General features: G+C 42.6%; 2 protein-coding genes and 1 pseudogene across 2 annotated transcripts; all 3 read left to right on the forward strand.

Annotated features, from left to right (window-relative positions):
• Positions 1-2,303: 2,303 nt before the first annotated feature.
• LOC112907971 (protocadherin alpha-6-like) lies at positions 2,304-4,736 on the forward strand. Its single transcript, XM_072745173.1, has one exon. It carries the CDS (start codon positions 2,304-2,306, stop codon positions 4,734-4,736), a length of 2,433 nt encoding a protein of 810 aa, XP_072601274.1.
• A 5,391-nt stretch (positions 4,737-10,127) lies between these two features.
• LOC112934306 (SOSS complex subunit C-like) lies at positions 10,128-10,877 on the forward strand (annotated as a pseudogene).
• A 1,984-nt stretch (positions 10,878-12,861) lies between these two features.
• Positions 12,862-17,644, forward strand: LOC140596671 (protocadherin alpha-7-like). Its single transcript, XM_072745177.1, has 2 exons — positions 12,862-15,258; positions 17,606-17,644. The coding sequence occupies exons 1-2, from the start codon at positions 12,862-12,864 to the stop codon at positions 17,642-17,644; spliced, it is 2,436 nt and encodes an 811-aa protein (XP_072601278.1).
• Positions 17,645-18,275: the final 631 nt, after the last annotated feature.

Raw genomic sequence — 18,275 nt, forward strand, 5'->3', positions numbered from 1 at the left:
AAATCCTAACCACTATAGAAAACTTTCAACAATAAGACTACAAGCTAGGAGCACCTGGGTGGCTGAGTTGTTTAAGCCTTGGACTCTTGATCTCAGTTCAGGTCTTAATCTCAGGGTCTTGAGTTCAAGCACTGCACTGGGCTTTTTAAAAACTCTGCAAACTAATATATCTTTTTGTTAAGGCTTATCTTCTTGGAAGCAAAGGGAAATTTCATTTGGGGGGATATCATTGGTTAGCACATGAACTATTTATTTACCCAAAATGACAGCAATTCAGTGATAGAGAGTATTACACAGATCTGGGTTAATTAGTTTAAGATGAAGCTTCTCATAGTATTAGTTGTATTAATACAGCTTCTCTGTATTAGTTGTCTGTGAGGATTTTACAAGTATATCAGAACTTTGGGGGGTGGGCGTTGGCATAAGACCATTTGAAAAGTCTTTCTTTGTGATTTTCATTTTGAGGAAGAGTTTGATCATCTCCAGTTGATGACATTACAGATGAATTTACAGTAAAATTGACATTTGGGCTGAATTTTGATGTCAGGATAACATTTTTATAGGTAAAAATGGAATTAATTTTAGAAACAACTTAAACAAAGGTTGTGCTAGAGAACGAAGACAAGGAAGTGATCTATATTGTCTCAAAACACATTGGAGAGTAGTTAAAAATAAGTAACACTGGAAATGTTGGGTTGTGATTGCATCTCAGGTCATGTAGAAGTGACTCTAATGTCATGGAATTTCTACCTTTAGTTGTTATTCAATAATAGCTGTACTGATGAAGATAAATATGGTGGTATGTGAAAAGACAGATCGACTGTTTGAATTGGGCAGGTAAGGGAGGAGGACTAATAAAAATTTCATATAGGTGACATGTAGAATGTTCATGCCATTAATTAAAAATGAGAATTTGAAGGGTTTGAAATGATGTCTCTTCATAAACTTCAAATTGTAATCAAATTATTTTCTGAGAGTCTCTAGCATGAATGGGGGAAAATGACAATTAGAGGGACACTTGGGTGGCTTAGTCGTTGAGCATCTGCCTTTGGCTTGGGGTATGATCCTGGAGTCTCCAGATCGAGTCCCACATTGGGTTTCCTGCATGGAGCCTGCTTCTCCCTCTTCCTAGGTCTCTGACTCTCTCATGAATAAATAAATAAAATCTTTTTTAAAAAAAGAAAATGACAATTAGAACCATAGAAGGGAGGGTGTCTAGGTGGCTCAGTTGGTTAAGCAACTGCCTTCATTCAGCTCAGGTCATGATCCCAGTGTCCTGGGACAGTCCCATCTCAGGCTCCCTGCTCAGCAGGAAGTCTGTTTCTGCTTCTGCCCCTCACCCCCTGCTGTGATCTCTTTCTCTCAAATAAATGAGATATTTTTAAAAAAGAATATGCACTAAAAATTTCACCTTCCATTATTAAGTAAAATAAACAGTCTTGGGAGTATTTCATATTCATTGAACAAAGAAAGAATGGACTTTGATAATCTATAAGATTTTAGAAATATGGATAAAATTTGTTAACTTAAAATTATATTCTTGGGGCAACTAGGTATCTCAGTCATTTCAGCATCTGCCTTCAGCTCAACTCATGATCCCCTGGTCTTGACATCAAGCCCCACATCCGGCTGCTTGCTCACTGGGGATCCTGCTCCTCCCTCTCCCTTTGCCTGCTGCTCCTCTTCCTTGTGCTCTCTCTCCCCGTCAAATGAATAAATAAAATCTTTTCAAAAATAAACAAAATTACATTATTTTCCCAGAGCAAAATATAACAGCATGCCCTATAACAGAAATATATGTATGTTCTTCTCTACACAGAGTGTAGTATAGTTTGCACTTTAAATTCCCAGACCTACTTCAGATCACAAATTTTCTGAACTGATTGATAACAGTAATTAAATTATTGGAAGAGAAGTTTTGTGATGAATTATGTGATCCCTCACCTTACTCTACACTAGTAAAAGAAATCAGACGAGATGAAACTGGCTCTGCAAATTGCAAATATAAGGAGATTTATATTAAAGTAAGGCAAAACAGGTTGTTTTTTTTTTAACTTCAAGAACTACAGTTTAGCGCGATTATGTGAATTCATTTCTTACCTTTGTAGCCGCATGATGTCGCTGTCTACCATGAAGTTAATCTACTTATTACAGTATGCAAAATACATTCCTCCGATTACCTCTTGGTTCCACGAGTGCTCAGTAATCGCAGGCGCAGAAGAATTGCATTAACAGACTCGGGATCATACAGTATTTCATATTAATTTCGAGACAAGATCATCTGGTGGAAATAAATATTTGACATGGTTATTACCCTGGAAGGCCGACTGGGATCTCAGCATCTGCTGCTTTCGCTTCTGATCCTCACAGCCTGGAAGGCGGGGAGCGGCCAGGTCCGCTACTCGGTCCCGGAGGAGGCCAAACACGGCACCTTCGTGGGCCGCATCGCCCAGGACCTGGGGCTGGAGCTGGCGGAGCTGGTGCCGCGCCTTTTCCGACTGGCGTCCAAAGGCCACGGGGACCTTCTGGAGGTAAATCTGCAGAATGGCATCTTGTTTGTGAATTCTCGGATCGACCGGGAGGAGCTGTGCGGGCGGAGCGCGGAGTGCAGCATCCACCTGGAGGTGATCGTGGACAGGCCGCTGCAGGTTTTCCATGTGGAGGTGGAGGTGAAGGACATTAACGACAACGCGCCCGTGTTTCATTTAAAGGAACAAAGAGTGCGGATTTCCGAATCAAGGCTGCCAGACTCTCTGTTTCCACTAGAGGGCGCGTCAGATGCGGATGTTGGCTCAAACTCCATCTTAACCTATAAACTAAGTTCTAGTAAATACTTCGCCCTAGATGTGAAAACAAACAGTGATGACAATACACAGATTGGGCTCATATTAAGGAAATCCTTGGACAGAGAGGAAGTTCCCGAACATAACTTACTGCTGACAGCCACTGACGAAGGCAAACCTGAGCTCACTGGTACTGTTCAGGTGTTGGTCACTGTGCTGGACGTGAATGACAATGCTCCCAGTTTCGAACAGACTGAATATGAAGTAAGGATCTTCGAAAATTTGGGTAACGGAACAGTAGTAATCAGACTGAATGCTTCTGATCGCGATGAAGGAGTGAATGGGGAGATTTCATATTCTTTTAATAGTCTTGTTCCAGCCACGGTTGGTGACCAGTTTAGAATAGATCCAAATACTGGAGAAATAGTAACTAAAGGGAATTTAGATTTTGAAAAATTAAATTTATACAAAATTCGTGTTGACGCGACAGACAAAGGTCACCCACCCATGGCTGGTCATTGCACTGTTGTATTGAGAGTTTTGGATATAAATGATAATGTCCCTCAGATTGCATTGACCTCCTTATCCTTGCCTATCCGAGAGGACGCTCAATTAGGTACTGTTATTGCCCTAATCAGCGTGTCCGACAGTGACTCTGGCGCCAACGGGCAGGTGACCTGCTCACTAACACCCCAAGTCCCCTTCAAGCTGGTGTCCACCTTCAAGAATTACTATTCGCTGGTGCTGGACAGCGCCCTGGACAGAGAGAGCGTGGCGAACTACGCTCTGGTAGTGACCGCACGCGACGGAGGCTCGCCTTCGCTGTCGGCCACGGCCAGCGTGTCCGTGGAGGTGGCCGACGTGAACGACAACGCGCCGGCATTCGCGCAGCCAGAGTACACGGTGTTCGTGAAGGAGAACAACCCGCCCGGCTGCCACATCTTCACGGTGTCGGCGCGCGACGCCGACGCGCAGGAGAACGCGCTGGTGTCCTACTCGCTGGTGGAGCGGCGCGTGGGCGAGCGCGCGCTGTCGAGCTACGTGTCGGTGCACGCGGAGAGCGGCAAGGTGTACGCGCTGCAGCCGCTGGACCACGAGGAGCTGGAGCTGCTGCAGTTCCAAGTGAGCGCGCGCGACGCGGGCGTGCCTCCCCTGGGCAGCAACGTGACGCTGCAGGTGTTCGTGCTGGACGAGAACGACAACGCGCCCGCGCTGCTGCCGCTGCCCGGGGCGCGCGGCGGGGGCGGCGCGCGGAGCGAGCCGGTGTCGCGGGCGGTGGGCGCGGGCCACGTGGTGGCCAAGGTGCGCGCGGTGGACGCGGACTCGGGCTACAACGCGTGGCTGTCGTACGAGCTGCAGCCGGCGGCGGGGGGCGCGCGCAGCCCGTTCCGCGTGGCGCTGTACACGGGCGAGATCAGCACGACGCGCGCCCTGGACGAGGCGGACGCGCCGCGCCAGCGCCTGCTGGTGCTGGTGAAGGACCACGGCGAGCCGGCGCTGACGGCCACGGCCACTGTGCTGCTGTCGCTGGTGGAGAGCGGCCAGGCGCCCAGGCCGTCGTCGCGGGTGTCGGCGGGCGGCGCGGGCGCGGGCGCGGGCGCGGGCGCGGCGCTGGTGGACGTCAACGTGTACCTGATCGTGGCCATCTGCGCGGTGTCCAGCCTGTTGGTGCTCACGCTGCTGCTGTCCACGGCGCTGCGGTGCTCGGCGCCGCCCAGCGAGGGCGCGTGCGGGCCGGGGAAGCCCACGCTGGTGTGCTCCAGCGCGGTGGGGAGCTGGTCGCACTCGCAGCAGAGGCGGCAGAGGGTGTGCTCTGGGGAGGGCCCGCCCAAGGCCGACCTCATGGCCTTCAGCCCCAGTCATCCACCCTGCCTAGTAGTGGGTGATATGAATGAGCATCAAGATTTAAATGATGAGCATTGTACCAAGGTGAGTCTGAATTTTCGTAATTAACAGTTAATACATACTTGAAATGTTAAATGTGTTTTCCTAGTATTTCTCTTTACATATTTTAATTTTAAAAATTTGAATAAATTTACTTCATATACATCTGTTCATTTTTTCTGTTAACAATTGTTATCTATTTTTGGTTGGTTATTAGTCTTAATATAACCTGGAATCAGACGTTATATCTATTTGTGGTACATTTTTAAATTGGCATAAGTAGTAGCATTTTTTCTAATTAATTCTGTAGAATTTTCATTTCTTTACATTTGATGCAAATAGCAATTAAACGGAAATTCAAGGGAATTTGCACTTTGGTCAAGGCAATTCATAAAAAACCTGCATTCCTCAGGCACTCCAAGTCTCTTACGTTTGAATTTTATTTGGTGTGTTGCTTTTCATGGAGAGATATTTCTTCATCTTTCAAAAAAAAAGTTTTATAATAGAGGTGCCTGGGTGGTTCAGTGGGTTGAGTGTCTGCCTTCAGCTTAGGTCTTGATCTCAAGGTCCTGGGATCCATCTCCACCTCCGGCTCCCTGCTGAGTAGGGAGCCTGCTTCTCTCTTTCTCTTTGCCTGCTGCTTCCCCAGATTGTATTCTCTCTCTGTCAAATAAATAAAATAAGATCTTTAAGAAGTTTTTATTTAAATTCCAGTTAGTTAACATACAGTGTTATGTTAGTTTTAGGTGTACAATTTAGTGATTTAACACTTTCATGCAACACCTGGTACTTGCTACACACAAGTGGACTCCGTAATCCCTGTCATCTATTTAACCCATCTCCCACGTATCTCCCCCCTGGTAACCATGTGTTTGTTCTCCATTGTTAAGAGTCTGTTTCTTGGTTTGCCTCTCTCTCTTTCTTTTTCCCTTTGCTCATTTGTTTTGTTTCTTAAATTCCAAAATGAGTGAAATCATATGGTATTGGCCTTCTCTGACTTATTTTGAGTAGTAGCATAATACTCTGTAGCTCCATCCACGTTGTTGAAAATGGCAAGATTTCATTCTTTTTTACACTTAGTAATATTCCATTGTGTATACCACACCTTTTTTTAAAAGTTTATTTTATTTATTTATTTTTAAGTAAGCTCTGCACCCAATGTGGGGCCCGAACTCATGACCCCAAGATCAAGAGTCATGTGCTCTACCAACTGAGCCAGCCAGGGGTCCTACATCTTCTTTATCCGTTCAGCAATCAGGGGACAGCTGGGCTGTTTCCATAATTTGACTATTGTGGATAATGCTGCTATAAATATCAGGTCGCATGTATCTCTTTGAATTAGTATCTTTGTGTTCTTGGGTAAATACCCAGTAATGCAATTGCTGAATCATAGGGTGGTTCTAGTTTTTACCTTTTTGAAGAAACTCCATACTGTTTTCCAGAAATGGCTGCACCAGTTTGCATTCCTATCTACAGCACAAGAGGGTGCCTTTTTCCATCCTGGCCAAACACCTGTTGTTTCTTGTGTTGCCATTTTGACAGGTGTGAAGTGATATGTCATTGCAGCTTTGATTTGTATTTCCCTGATGATAAGTGATGTTGAGCATCATTTCTTGTGTCTGTTGGCCATCTAGGTGTCTTCTTTGGACAAATGTCTATTCATGTCTTCCTCCCATTTTTAATGGACTATTTCATTTTTGGGTGTTGAGTTTTATAAGTACTTAATATATTTTGGATACCAATCCTATATCAGATATGACATTTGCAAGTATCTTCTCCTATTCTGTAGGTTGCCTTTTCTTTTTGTTGATTGAATTCTTCATCTTCTGGGAGCTTTTTATTTTGATGAAGTCCCAATAGTTTATTTTTGCTTTTATTTCCCTTGCCTCAGGAGACATATCTAGAAATAAATTGCTATGACCCATGGCAAAGAGGTTACTGCTTGAGTTCTCCTCTAGGGTTTTTATGATTTCAGGTCTCACATTTAGGTCTTTAATCTATTTTGAATTTATTTTTGTGTAAGAAAGTGGTCCCATTTCACTTTTTGCATGTTGTTGTCCAGTTTTTCCAATACTATTTGCACTTGATCTTAGCCAAAAGGCCGAGAAGCTATTCCAATACCATTTGTTGAAGAGATTTATCTTTTCCCCCATTGGATATTCTTTCCTGTTTTGTCAAACATTAATTGACCATACAGTTGTGGGTTACTTTCTGGGTTTTCTATTGTGTTCTGTTGATCTACATGTCTACTTTTGTGCCAGTACCATACTATCTTGATCACCACAACTTTGTAATGTAACTTAAAGTCTGGAATTGTTACCTTTCCAGCTTTGCTTTGTTTTTCAAAGTGGCTTTGGCTATCCAGGGTCTATCGTGGTCCCATACAAATTATAGAGTTATTTGTTCTAGCTCTGTAAAGAATGCAGTTGATATTTTGATAGGGACTGCATTAAATGTGTAGATTGCTTTGGGTAGTATTGACATTGTAACAATATTGTTTCTTCCAATCCATGAGTAGGGGAAATCTTTCCATTTCTTTGTGTCATCTTAAATTTCTTTCATCATTGTATTATAGTTTTCAGAACACAGATTTTTCACTTCTTTGGTTAGGCTTATTCCTAGGTATTGGCCTTCTCGACTGACTTATTTTGAGTATTCTTATTGTTTTTAGTGAAGTTGTAAATGGGATTGATTCCTTAATTTCTTTCTGCTACTTCATTATTGGTATAAAAACGCAACAGATTTCTGTACATACATTGATTTTGTATTCTGTGATTTTATTGAATTCATGTATCCATTCTAGAAAATATTTTTGGTGGAGTCTTTCAGGTTTTCTATATAGAGTATCATGTCATCTGCAAATAGTGAAAATTTAACTACTTCCTTGCTGATTTGCATGCCTTTTATTCCTTTTTGTTGTCTGCTTGCTATGGCCAGGGCTTCCAGTACTACATTAAATGATAGTGGTGAGAGTGGACATCTTCATCTTGTTCTTGACCATAGAGGAAAAGCTCTCACTTTTTCCTCATTGAAGATGATATTAGCTGTGGGTTTTTTCATAAATTGCCTTTATTAATTTGAGGTAAGTTCCTTTTAAACCTCCTTTGTTGGGGGTCTTTATCATGAATGGACGTTATACTTTGTCAGATGCTTTTTCTCCATCTATTGAAAAAAATCATATGGTTCTTTTTTCTAAGATTTTATTTATTTTTTCATGAGAGACACACACACACACACACAGATGCAGAGACACAGGCAGAGGGAGATGCATGTTTCCTGCAAGGAGTCGGATGTGGGACTCAATCCAGACCCCGGGATCACACCCTGAGCCAAAGGCAGATGCTCAACTGCTGAGCCACCCAGGCATCCCAAATCACATGATTCTTACCCTTTCTTTTACTCTTGTGGTGTATCATATTGATTGATTTGTAAATATTGAACCACTTTTGCAACCTAGGGATAAATCTTTCTTAATCATCATGGATGATTTTTTTAATGTACTGTTGGATTTGGCTTGCTAGTATCTTACTGAGAATTTTTACATCAATGTTCATTGAGGATATTGGCTTATAGTTCTCTTTTTTAGTGGAGTTTTTATCTGGTTTTGGTATCAGGATAATGCTGGCCTCATGGGATGAGTTTGGAAATTTTCCTTCCTATTCTGTTTTTTGGAATAGTTTGGGAAGAATAGGTATTAACTCTTCTTTACATATTTGGTAGAATTTGCCTTGAAGCCATCTGGCTCTGGACTTCTGCTTTTTGGGAGTTTTTTTGGTTACTGATTCAGTTTCTTTGCTGATTATTTTTCTGTTCAAGTTTTCTATTTCCTCCTGTTTCAGTTTTGGTACATTATATGTTTCTAGGCATTTATCCATCTCTTCCAGGTTGTTCAATTTATTGGCATATAGTTTTTCATAATATTCTCTTATGATTGTATTTCTGTGGTGTTGGTTGTTATTTCTCCTCTCTCATTTGTGATTTTTCTTATTTGGATCTTTTTCTATTTTCTTTTTAGTAAATCTGGCTAGAAGTTTATCAGTTTTATTAATTTTTTCAAGAAACAGTTTCTGGCTTCATTGATATCTTCTATTTCTTTTTTTTTTTTAGTTTCTGCTCTAATCTTTATTATTTTCCTGTTTCTTCTGGCTTTAGGCTTAATTTGTTGTTCTTTTCTAGCTCCTTTAGGTTTAAGATTAGGCTATTTATTTGGGATTTTTCTTGCTTCTTGAGGAGGGTGATATTACTATAAAATTCCCTCATACGACTGCTTTTGCTGCATCCCAAAGGTTTTGGACCATCGTGTTTTCATTTCACCAGTTTCCATATATTAAAAAAAAAAAATCTCTTATTTGATTTCCTGGTTGACCCATTCACTCTTCAGTAGCATGTTATTTAACCTCCATGTATTTGTGGTCTTTCCAAATGTTTTCTTGTGGTTGACTTATAGTTTCATAGTGCTGTGGTTAGAAAAAGTACATGGTATTACTTCAATCTTTCTGTATCTGTTGAGGACTGATTTGTGACCCAATTTGTGATCTATTCTGGGGAATGTCAAGCCCCACATCAGGCTCCACACTGAGCATGGAGTCTGCCTGAGATTCCCTTTCTATTTTTTAAAAAAGATTTTATTTATTTATTGATGAGACACACAGAGAGAGAGAGAGAGAGAGAGGCAGACACACACACACACACACAGAGAGAGAGAGAGAGAGAGAGAGAGAGAGAGGCAGAGACAGGCAGAGGGAGGAGCAGGCTCCATGCAGGGAGCCTGATGTGGGACTCAATCCCAGGTCTCTAGGATTGGGCCCTGGGCTGAAGGTGGAGGTAAACTGCTGAGCCACGTGGGCTGCTCTGAGATTCTCTTTCTAAGCAAATCTTTTTAGAAATGGACAAGTTCCTCTGAGAGAGGAATACTGAACATGATGGGCATTCTTGGGAACAGATGAACTTAAGTTAATGAGTACACAGAAAATTGCAATGCGTCTAGAAACAGAATAGTCTACTTTGGTCAAAACATATGGTTCTTACAGGGAAGAGTATGGGATAAGGCAGGAAAAGTAGTAAGAGAAAAATCTCTTGGATAAGTTAGAATACTAAAGTAAGAAATTTTGACTCACCTCTACAGTCTTCTGAAAACTGAAAGTATGAAACAACTGGGATAAAAGGTGTTTTTCAGAAAGATGACTTTCAGGATTTAGAAAAGGATAAATGAGGTTGTGGCAAGACAACACAGTAAGAAGCTATTACAATACTCCAGGATAGCGGCAATATTTAAAACTCATGTGGGCAGAGTCAGAAGGCAGAAGCTCAGAGGAGGACCAGAAGGTTGTAGACTCTACTGTTGGGCTTCCTTTGCTAGCATCTAAGTGGTCATATCCCTTAGAATGCCATCCCACAGCAAGGAAATCCCTCTTATGGCCCTAGTGATTAGTGCTAAATTCATTGCCACTGAAGATAGTTGGAACAGAAAATTGGAACATGTCAGCAAACCCTTCAGGACAAGGTTTTCAAAACAAAAACAGAGTTGCTATCTTGGCAGAACTGGACAATGAGGGAAGAAAATTACTAGTGTAATCAATCTTCAACCAATCATCTTGGAACTAGCAATGCACTCTAAGAGAGAGCTAGACTCTCTCTTAAGAAGGACTTTCAGGGGCACCTGGGTGGCTCAGTGGTTGAGCCTCTACCTTTGGTTCAGGTCCTGGGATCCTGAGATCCTGTCAACGCCTCAAGCTCCCAGAAGGGAGCCTGCTTCTCCCTTCACCAAAGCTCTGTCTCTCTTTGTGTCTCTCATGAATAAATAAATAAAATCTTTTTTTAAAAAAGGACTTTCACAGGCACTTGGGTAGCACATTCAGTTAAGCATCTGACTCTTGATTTCAGGTTAGGTCATGATCTCAGGTTGTAAAATGGAGCACAGTGTGGAGCCTGCTTAAGATTCCCACTCTCCCTGTCCCTCTGTCCTTCTCCCACTTATGCTCGTGTGTGCACATGCTCCCATGCTCTCTCTCTCTCTCTCTCTTTGGAAAAAAAAAAGAACTTCCAGGCCATGCCGAGCAGCAGCATATTGCAGCCCAGCAAAAGATAGCTTTGCAGCATGCATATGCACATTCATTTGGATGCTTCACAACTCAAGACTCTGCATTTGGGAATCATATTCTTCCTATTTTACCTCACCTTGACCTAGAATGAATAAAATATGTGTAATGAAAGTGACTGTAATATGAAATGCTAAAACTACTATCATTCGGAATTGATATTATCATTCAGAATTGAATTCAGTGACTTCCAGGATTTTTGGTGAACATTTATATTTTTTGCGTATTCAAAAGAAAGGTTATGTGTAAGTCAAAAGTAAAGGAGGGTCACCAGGATGATATGAGCTTTGGAAGCTATATTATCTGAGTGGCTGATTATGTTACCTATGACTGTAGCTTTTTTGTAATGTAGTTTGATTTCTTAACTCTAAACCAGGCTCTAATTTGGATGGTCACATAATTCACCCCTGTGGCCCCCAATTAGTTGGACTCATATGTCCACAATAGACTTTCAAGAACCATTTATAGTACTTAATTTTAAACAAATGAGGATGCTTTAAAAAATGTGAACCAGTAAGCTTAAATAAGTTATATTCATATTTACTAATTATAGAATTGATATCTGTGTACCTTTTGAGTTTATAGTCAACATGCCATCCTGAAATACTATTTAACTCATAACTAGCTCCTCTATTCTCCATTTCAAAAGGACACCTAAGTTAAGACTATCAATCAGTCTTAAACATTTTTATCAACCTATACCACTATGAATTATATGACTAAATGGTATTAAAGACAATTAAGTATGAGAAATGTGGCCTAAAAATTTGTACATGCTCTTAGCATTAGTACATAAATGGTATGCCTATGTGGTTTTATTGTTCATCTTTGTGCTAATTAAAAACATATGCAAGTTGGAAAAAACTCATTTAGGCACATATCAAAATTGGAAAGTAATACATTCAAGAAAATTTGCTCTGTGAAGTAAAATTAAAAAGGATAAAATACCCCAAGCTTGATTAAAGACTGCCCTAAATATGACAGACGGGTACCAATATTTAATGAAATAAATTTGTTATGAAATAAATAATCTAAATTATATTAACGGTTGTAAAAAAAGGTAGATGTTCATGAAATGGGATTAGAAAAGATGGAAATAATAAAGAGATAAGTACTATGAACTTTTGGAACGGAGTTTATAAATTCTTTTTTTTTAAGATTTCATTTATTTATTCATGGAGAGAGAGAGAGAGAGAGGCAGAGACACAGAGACACAGGCAGAGGGAGAAGCAGGCTCCACGCAGGGAACTCGATGTGGGACTTGATCCTGAGACCCCAGGATCACGCCCTGAGCCAAAGGCAGATGCTCAACCACTGAGCCACCCAGTGGGTGAATTCTGATGAAAAGAGAAACAGAATACTTTCTCCATGCAAAATTCACTTAATACAAATGATTCCCCTTCAAAGATTCCCCCAAACCTTCCCTTACTGCATTCTCTCAGGAAAAGTACATGAATTAGTTGCCTATATCCCTTGCGTCCTAAAAACAAACAACTCTTCTGTGTTTTTCTTCCATTAGTAAATAGTTGAGATCTTGGGTCCCTAGAGAGACCAAGCAATTTCTTAACAGAAATCTAACTAAATGGAAATACGTAAACTCCGAAAAAAATTTTAAGACTTAATGTTTCTGCCATGACTCACTTTATTGTCAGATTTTAATTTTTATTTTAAAACTTGAGAAAACGTGTACCTCAAGGCATAAGGAGACCGCAGTTATGGTCACACTAAATATTTAGAAGTTAAGTCTCTTAATGCTTTCAGCAGGCGTGAGAAGTGTTGTCTTCTGCTGTAGCGAAACTGAAGGGGGGGTAATCAGAGGTCAAAATAAAATTTCACATTTATTAATAAAAAGTTTGTAGTTATTTGTACTTAGTACTTACTATTTGGCCACATGATGTCGCTCTTTACCGCGAAATTTTCTCATTCAAGCCAAAACTAAGTCGTCCGTATTCATATTGGAAAGACTCCACTCTGTTTTTCTAAGCGGATGTTGAACAATGGCGAGCACTTCAGGATGGTAAGGAAGAGATACGATTCCTCCAAATTGTGAGACAAGTTACGATTTGAATGAAAAAAAAAAAAACAATTAATTTGAAATGGTGTGCTCAAAGCAAGGCGATCGGGAGCACCGGCATCTACTGCTGTTTTTTATGATGCTCACAGCCTGGGAGCCCGCGAGCGGTCAGATCCACTACTCGGTCCCGGAGGAGGCCAAACACGGCACCTTCGTGGGCCGCATCGCCCAGGACCTGGGGCTGGAGCTGGCGGAGCTGGTGCCGCGCCTTTTCCGACTGGCGTCCAAAGGCCACGGGGACCTTCTGGAGGTAAATCTGCAGAATGGCATTTTGTTTGTGAATTCTCGGATCGACCGGGAGGAGCTGTGCGGGCGGAGCGCGGAGTGCAGCATCCACCTGGAGGTGATCGTGGACAGGCCGCTGCAGGTTTTCCATGTGGAGGTGGAGGTGAAGGACATTAACGACAACGCGCCTGTGTTCCCCGAGACACAAAAGTATCTGTTTATAGCCGAATCCAGGATGCTTGACTCTCGGTTTCCACTAGAGGACGCTTCCGACGCAGATATTGAGGAGAATGCGCTGTTGACTTACAGACTGAGCCCCAACGAATTTTTCTCTCTGGACGTGCCAACAAATGACGAACAGGTAAAGCCTCTTGGACTTGTATTACGCAAGCCTTTAGACAGGGAGCAATCTCCGGAACTTCATTTATTGCTCACGGCCACTGATAGAGGCAAACCTGAGCTGACTGGCACCGTTCAGTTACTCGTCAAAGTGCTGGACGCCAATGACAACGCCCCAGCTTTTGATAGAACAGTCTATGCCGTGAAATTACCAGAAAACGTCCCCAATGGGACTTTGGTAATTAAACTTAACGCCTCAGACTTGGATGAAGGCTTGAATGGGGATATTATTTACTCATTCTTTAGTGACATTTCCCCAGATATAAAATCTAAATTCTACATAGATGCCGTAAGTGGAGAAATTATAGCAATAGGACATATTGACTTTGAAGAAAACAAAACCTACAAACTTCGAGTGGAAGCAATCGATAAAGGCTCCCTACCACTAGCTGGTCATTGTACAGTTCTTGTGCAAGTTTTGGACGCTAATGATAATGCTCCAGAGTTGACTGTTACCTCCCTGTCTCTCCCTATCTTAGAGAATGCTCAGCCCGGCACAGTCATCACCTTGATCAGCGTGTCCGACCGTGACTCTGGCGCCAACGGGCAGGTGACCTGCTCACTAACACCCCAAGCCCCCTTCAAGCTGGTGTCCACCTTCAAGAATTACTATTCGCTGGTGCTGGACAGCGCCCTGGACAGAGAGAGCGTGGCGAACTACGCTCTGGTAGTGACCGCACGCGACGGAGGCTCGCCTTCGCTGTCGGCCACGGCCAGCCTGTCCGTGGAGGTGGCCGACGTGAACGACAACGCGCCGGCATTCGCGCAGCCCGAGTACACGGTGTTCGTGAAGGAGAACAACCCGCCCGGCTGCCACATCTTCACGGTGTCGGCGCGCGACGCCGACGCGCAGGAGAACGCGCTGGTGTCCTACTCGCTGGTGGAGCGGCGCGTGGGCGAGCGCGCGCTGTCGAGCTACGTGTCGGTGCACGCGGAGAGCGGCAAGGTGTACGCGCTGCAGCCGCTGGACCACGAGGAGCTGGAGCTGCTGCAGTTCCAAGTGAGCGCGCGCGACGCGGGCGTGCCTCCCCTGGGCAGCAACGTGACGCTGCAGGTGTTCGTGCTGGACGAGAACGACAACGCGCCCGCGCTGCTGCCGCTGCCCGGGGCGCGCGGCGGGGGCGGCGCGCTGAGCGAGCCGGTGTCGCGGGCGGTGGGCGCGGGCCACGTGGTGGCCAAGGTGCGCGCGGTGGACGCGGACTCGGGCTACAACGCGTGGCTGTCGTACGAGCTGCAGCCGGCGGCGGGGGGCGCGCGCAGCCCGTTCCGCGTGGCGCTGTACACGGGCGAGATCAGCACGACGCGCGCCCTGGACGAGGCGGACGCGCCGCGCCAGCGCCTGCTGGTGCTGGTGAAGGACCACGGCGAGCCGGCGCTGACGGCCACGGCCACTGTGCTGCTGTCGCTGGTGGAGAGCGGCCAGGCGCCCAGGCCGTCGTCGCGGGTGTCGGCGGGCGGCGCGGGCGCGGGCGCGGCGCTGGTGGACGTCAACGTGTACCTGATCGTGGCCATCTGCGCGGTGTCCAGCCTGTTGGTGCTCACGCTGCTGCTGTCCACGGCGCTGCGGTGCTCGGCGCGGCCCAGCGAGGGCGCGTGCGGGCCGGGGAAGCCCACGCTGGTGTGCTCCAGCGCGGTGGGGAGCTGGTCGCACTCGCAGCAGAGGCGGCAGAGGGTGTGCTCTGGGGAGGGCCCGCCCAAGGCCGACCTCATGGCCTTCAGCCCCAGCCTGCCTCCGTGTCCCGGATCTCTAAATGCAACTGAAGATCCACAAGCTTCTTTGCAGTCCTCTGGAAAGGTGGGTTACTCAAATATTTTATTCTTTTATCTATTTATTTTTGAAGTCTGAAAAAAAAATTCTTATTACCTCAGACGGTGCCTTTATAGTTTTTTTTCTCATTCTAGAGATCTGCAAGTATTTCTTATTTACTTTTTCAGAACTTAGCACTTAAAGTTTATAGCTGACTTTTGTGTTCCGTCTTCCAATTGTGAATCATTAAAAACCATACACTGAGGGCAGACCGGGTGGCTCAGCGGTTTAGCGCCGCCTTCGACCCTGGACATGATCTTGTAGACCTGGGATCCAGTCCCACGTCGGGCTCCCCCTATGGAGCCTGCTTCTCCCTCTGCCTCTCTCTCTGTGTGTCTGTATTAATAAATGGATGGAATCTTGAAAAGAAAAAAAATTTAAATGAAAAATAAAAAAATACACTGAGTACGTATTTATTGGGTGCTGAATCTGAATTAGTTTCATTTAATACTTATCTGAAAAAAAAAAAAAACCAAACCTATCTGAAAAGTATTCAGTGAACAATTTAATTGCTACACATTAAATATATTTCAACACCACTGTACCATGTATTCATTTCTGAAGTTTGCATGGTGCTTTAATATAATTCTATTGTTTACAAGAAGTCCCAAAGCAAAATGTGTAGTAACTGTTACTTAAACTTTGTAGTTTTCTACCTTTTTCTGTGTGAGGCTGAAGACTTGGTTGGCCAGCCTTACTCAGTGTTTTTTATTTCAATGAGTAAATTTCAGTATACTCTAGAAAACAGTTACTTTACCTTAGGAATAGAATTCTGACAATAAATGTTAGAAATACAACTCTCATTCCAAGTTGTGTAAAATATGTTTCTATATGCTTGACAACGTATTGATTGAAAATTTTTTCTATATTTAGAAAGTATTTTGAAATTTATAAAATTAAATTTTTATCTGATATTGGAAAAAAAATACTTCCTGTCAGGTACTTTCTTCAGAAGACTTTCTCCTTTTTACTAAATTTTTGTTAGTATATAATGTTTGTGCATTACAGATGTCTATTCTACACTTTGAATTCTGTTGAATTCATAGTCTATACTTTTAAAAAGTTACCCCTGTCATTTGAGATGGTTTACTTTTCCCCTCAGTATTCTTTTTTAAAAAAAGATTTTATTTATTTATTTATTTATTTATTTATTTATTTATTTATTTATTTTTTATGAGACACACACACACACAGAGAGAGAGAGAGAGAGGTAGAGACACAGGTAGAGGAAGAAGCAGGCTCCATGCAGGGAGCCGGATGCGGAGCTCGGTCCCAGGACTCGATCCCAGGACTCCAGGACCATGCCCTGGGCCGAAGGCAGGTGCTAAACTGCTGAGCCACCCAGGGATCCCCTCCCCTCAATATCCTGAAAGACAGAAATCTGGAGATGAGATTGCACCTTCAAATTCATTCCATGTTAAACTTATATTTTCTGAATTGTGGCCTGTGACTATCAGATTGGTATTTCTTCACACTCTGTCTTTAGTTGAAGCTTTTGTTTTCTAATTTATATTGTAGAAATTTCCTTTGTACTTACAGTGAGTTTTTGTTATGTGACTTATTCCAGTCTATTCCAGGATTTTTTATTGTGTTAGATACATTCTTTAATTAAAAACTCAGCAGAGCAAAATCAGTAGTTTTGAGAATAGAGCCACAGTATAACCATGAAAGTGCAAGTAAAATTCACTTAAATGATATATTTCAATAATTTTTCTTTTTCCTTATAGAAGACATGTGTAGTATGTGTTCCAAAGCAATCAATTTTCATTATATTTCTTTTTAAAATTTTATTTATTTATTTACTTATTTATTTATTTATCTAACAGAGAGAGTGAGTAAGCACAGGGAGGGATAGAGGGAGAGGGAGAGAGAAGATTTAGCATACTCTTCACTGAGCCCAAAACCCAATGCAGGGCCAATCTCAAGACCTGAGCCAAAATCAAGAGTTCACCATTTAATCCACTGCACCCCTCAAGGGCCTCGTTTCATTATACTTCTTTCAAAACTTGAGTATTCTCTATGCTCCCGTGATCAATCCTATTTATGTCTGTCAGCATAACTCTTCTTATTTTTTTAAAAAAGATTATTAAAAAAAAAATAAAAAAATAAAAAAGATTATTTATTTATTTATTCATGAGAGACACACACACAGAGAGGCATAGTGAGAAACAGGCTCCACCCAGGAAGCCCAATGTGGACTGGGTCCTGGGACCCCGGGACCCTGTCCTGAGCCAAAGGCAGAGGCTCAAGTACTGAGCCACCCAGGTGTCCCAGCAAAAGTTCCCTTAAATCCAAACTTATGCCTTCAAATATCTCTGTCCTTGCACTTTTTCAGGTGCAAGGACACCTGAATCAGAATTTGAATGGACTTTAACCTAAGGTCAGTCTAAAGAAGTAGAAAAGTATAAAAACAATTTAGTAGAACAGATGAATCAATGAATTAAATGAATTGAGCCCGGGTATTTGATTGTATGCTGTATGGATTATATGGACTGAAGAGTGCTAGAAATCTAACTCCCCTCCACACTCCCACTAGTTTCTTAGAGCTAGTATTATTTAATACTTAATATATCTCCTATAACTATAAATTTTATTCTTTATTATTGATGGCTGTATTGATATAATTGGTAATTTTGTCCTTTATATTAATATTTATTTTCTCATGAATACGGGCTATCATCATATGCAAATTTTCAGAAGATCAGTGAACATCTAACAATGAATTTATCTTTTGCATCATCAGAAAGCATGAGCACACTGGGATCCAGGGAGGTTAGGATTCAAAATAGCTTGGAAGTTCAAAGTAGAGAGGCGAGAGCATGGAAGGCACTTCAGTATTTATTTAGTAGCTAGCTCTCTGTGTTTCTGCGGATAACACTCCTCAATTCAAGTAGCAATTAAGAAGCTAATAATGAAACTTCCCTTTATCAGTCCCCAACTTGTAGGCTAAATTCTGATCCAATCTGAAACTTGAGAGTGAAGGGACACTATAAATAAATACACAA

Source organism: Vulpes vulpes, chromosome 2 (genome assembly GCF_048418805.1).
Source record: "Vulpes vulpes isolate BD-2025 chromosome 2, VulVul3, whole genome shotgun sequence".
Taxonomy (NCBI): Eukaryota; Metazoa; Chordata; class Mammalia; order Carnivora; family Canidae; genus Vulpes; species Vulpes vulpes.

What these genes read in the sequence shown, in the direction of transcription:
- LOC112907971 (XM_072745173.1), top strand. Translation starts at nt 2,304, where the DNA reads ATGGTTATTACCCTGGAAGGCCGACTGGGATCTCAGCATCTGCTGCTT.
- LOC140596671 (XM_072745177.1), top strand. Translation starts at nt 12,862, where the DNA reads ATGGTGTGCTCAAAGCAAGGCGATCGGGAGCACCGGCATCTACTGCTG. An exon ending in CTTTGCAGTCCTCTGGAAAG is followed by an intron (nt 15,259 to 17,605) that starts GTGGGTTACTCA and finishes GCACTTTTTCAG; the next exon opens with GTGCAAGGACACCTGAATCA.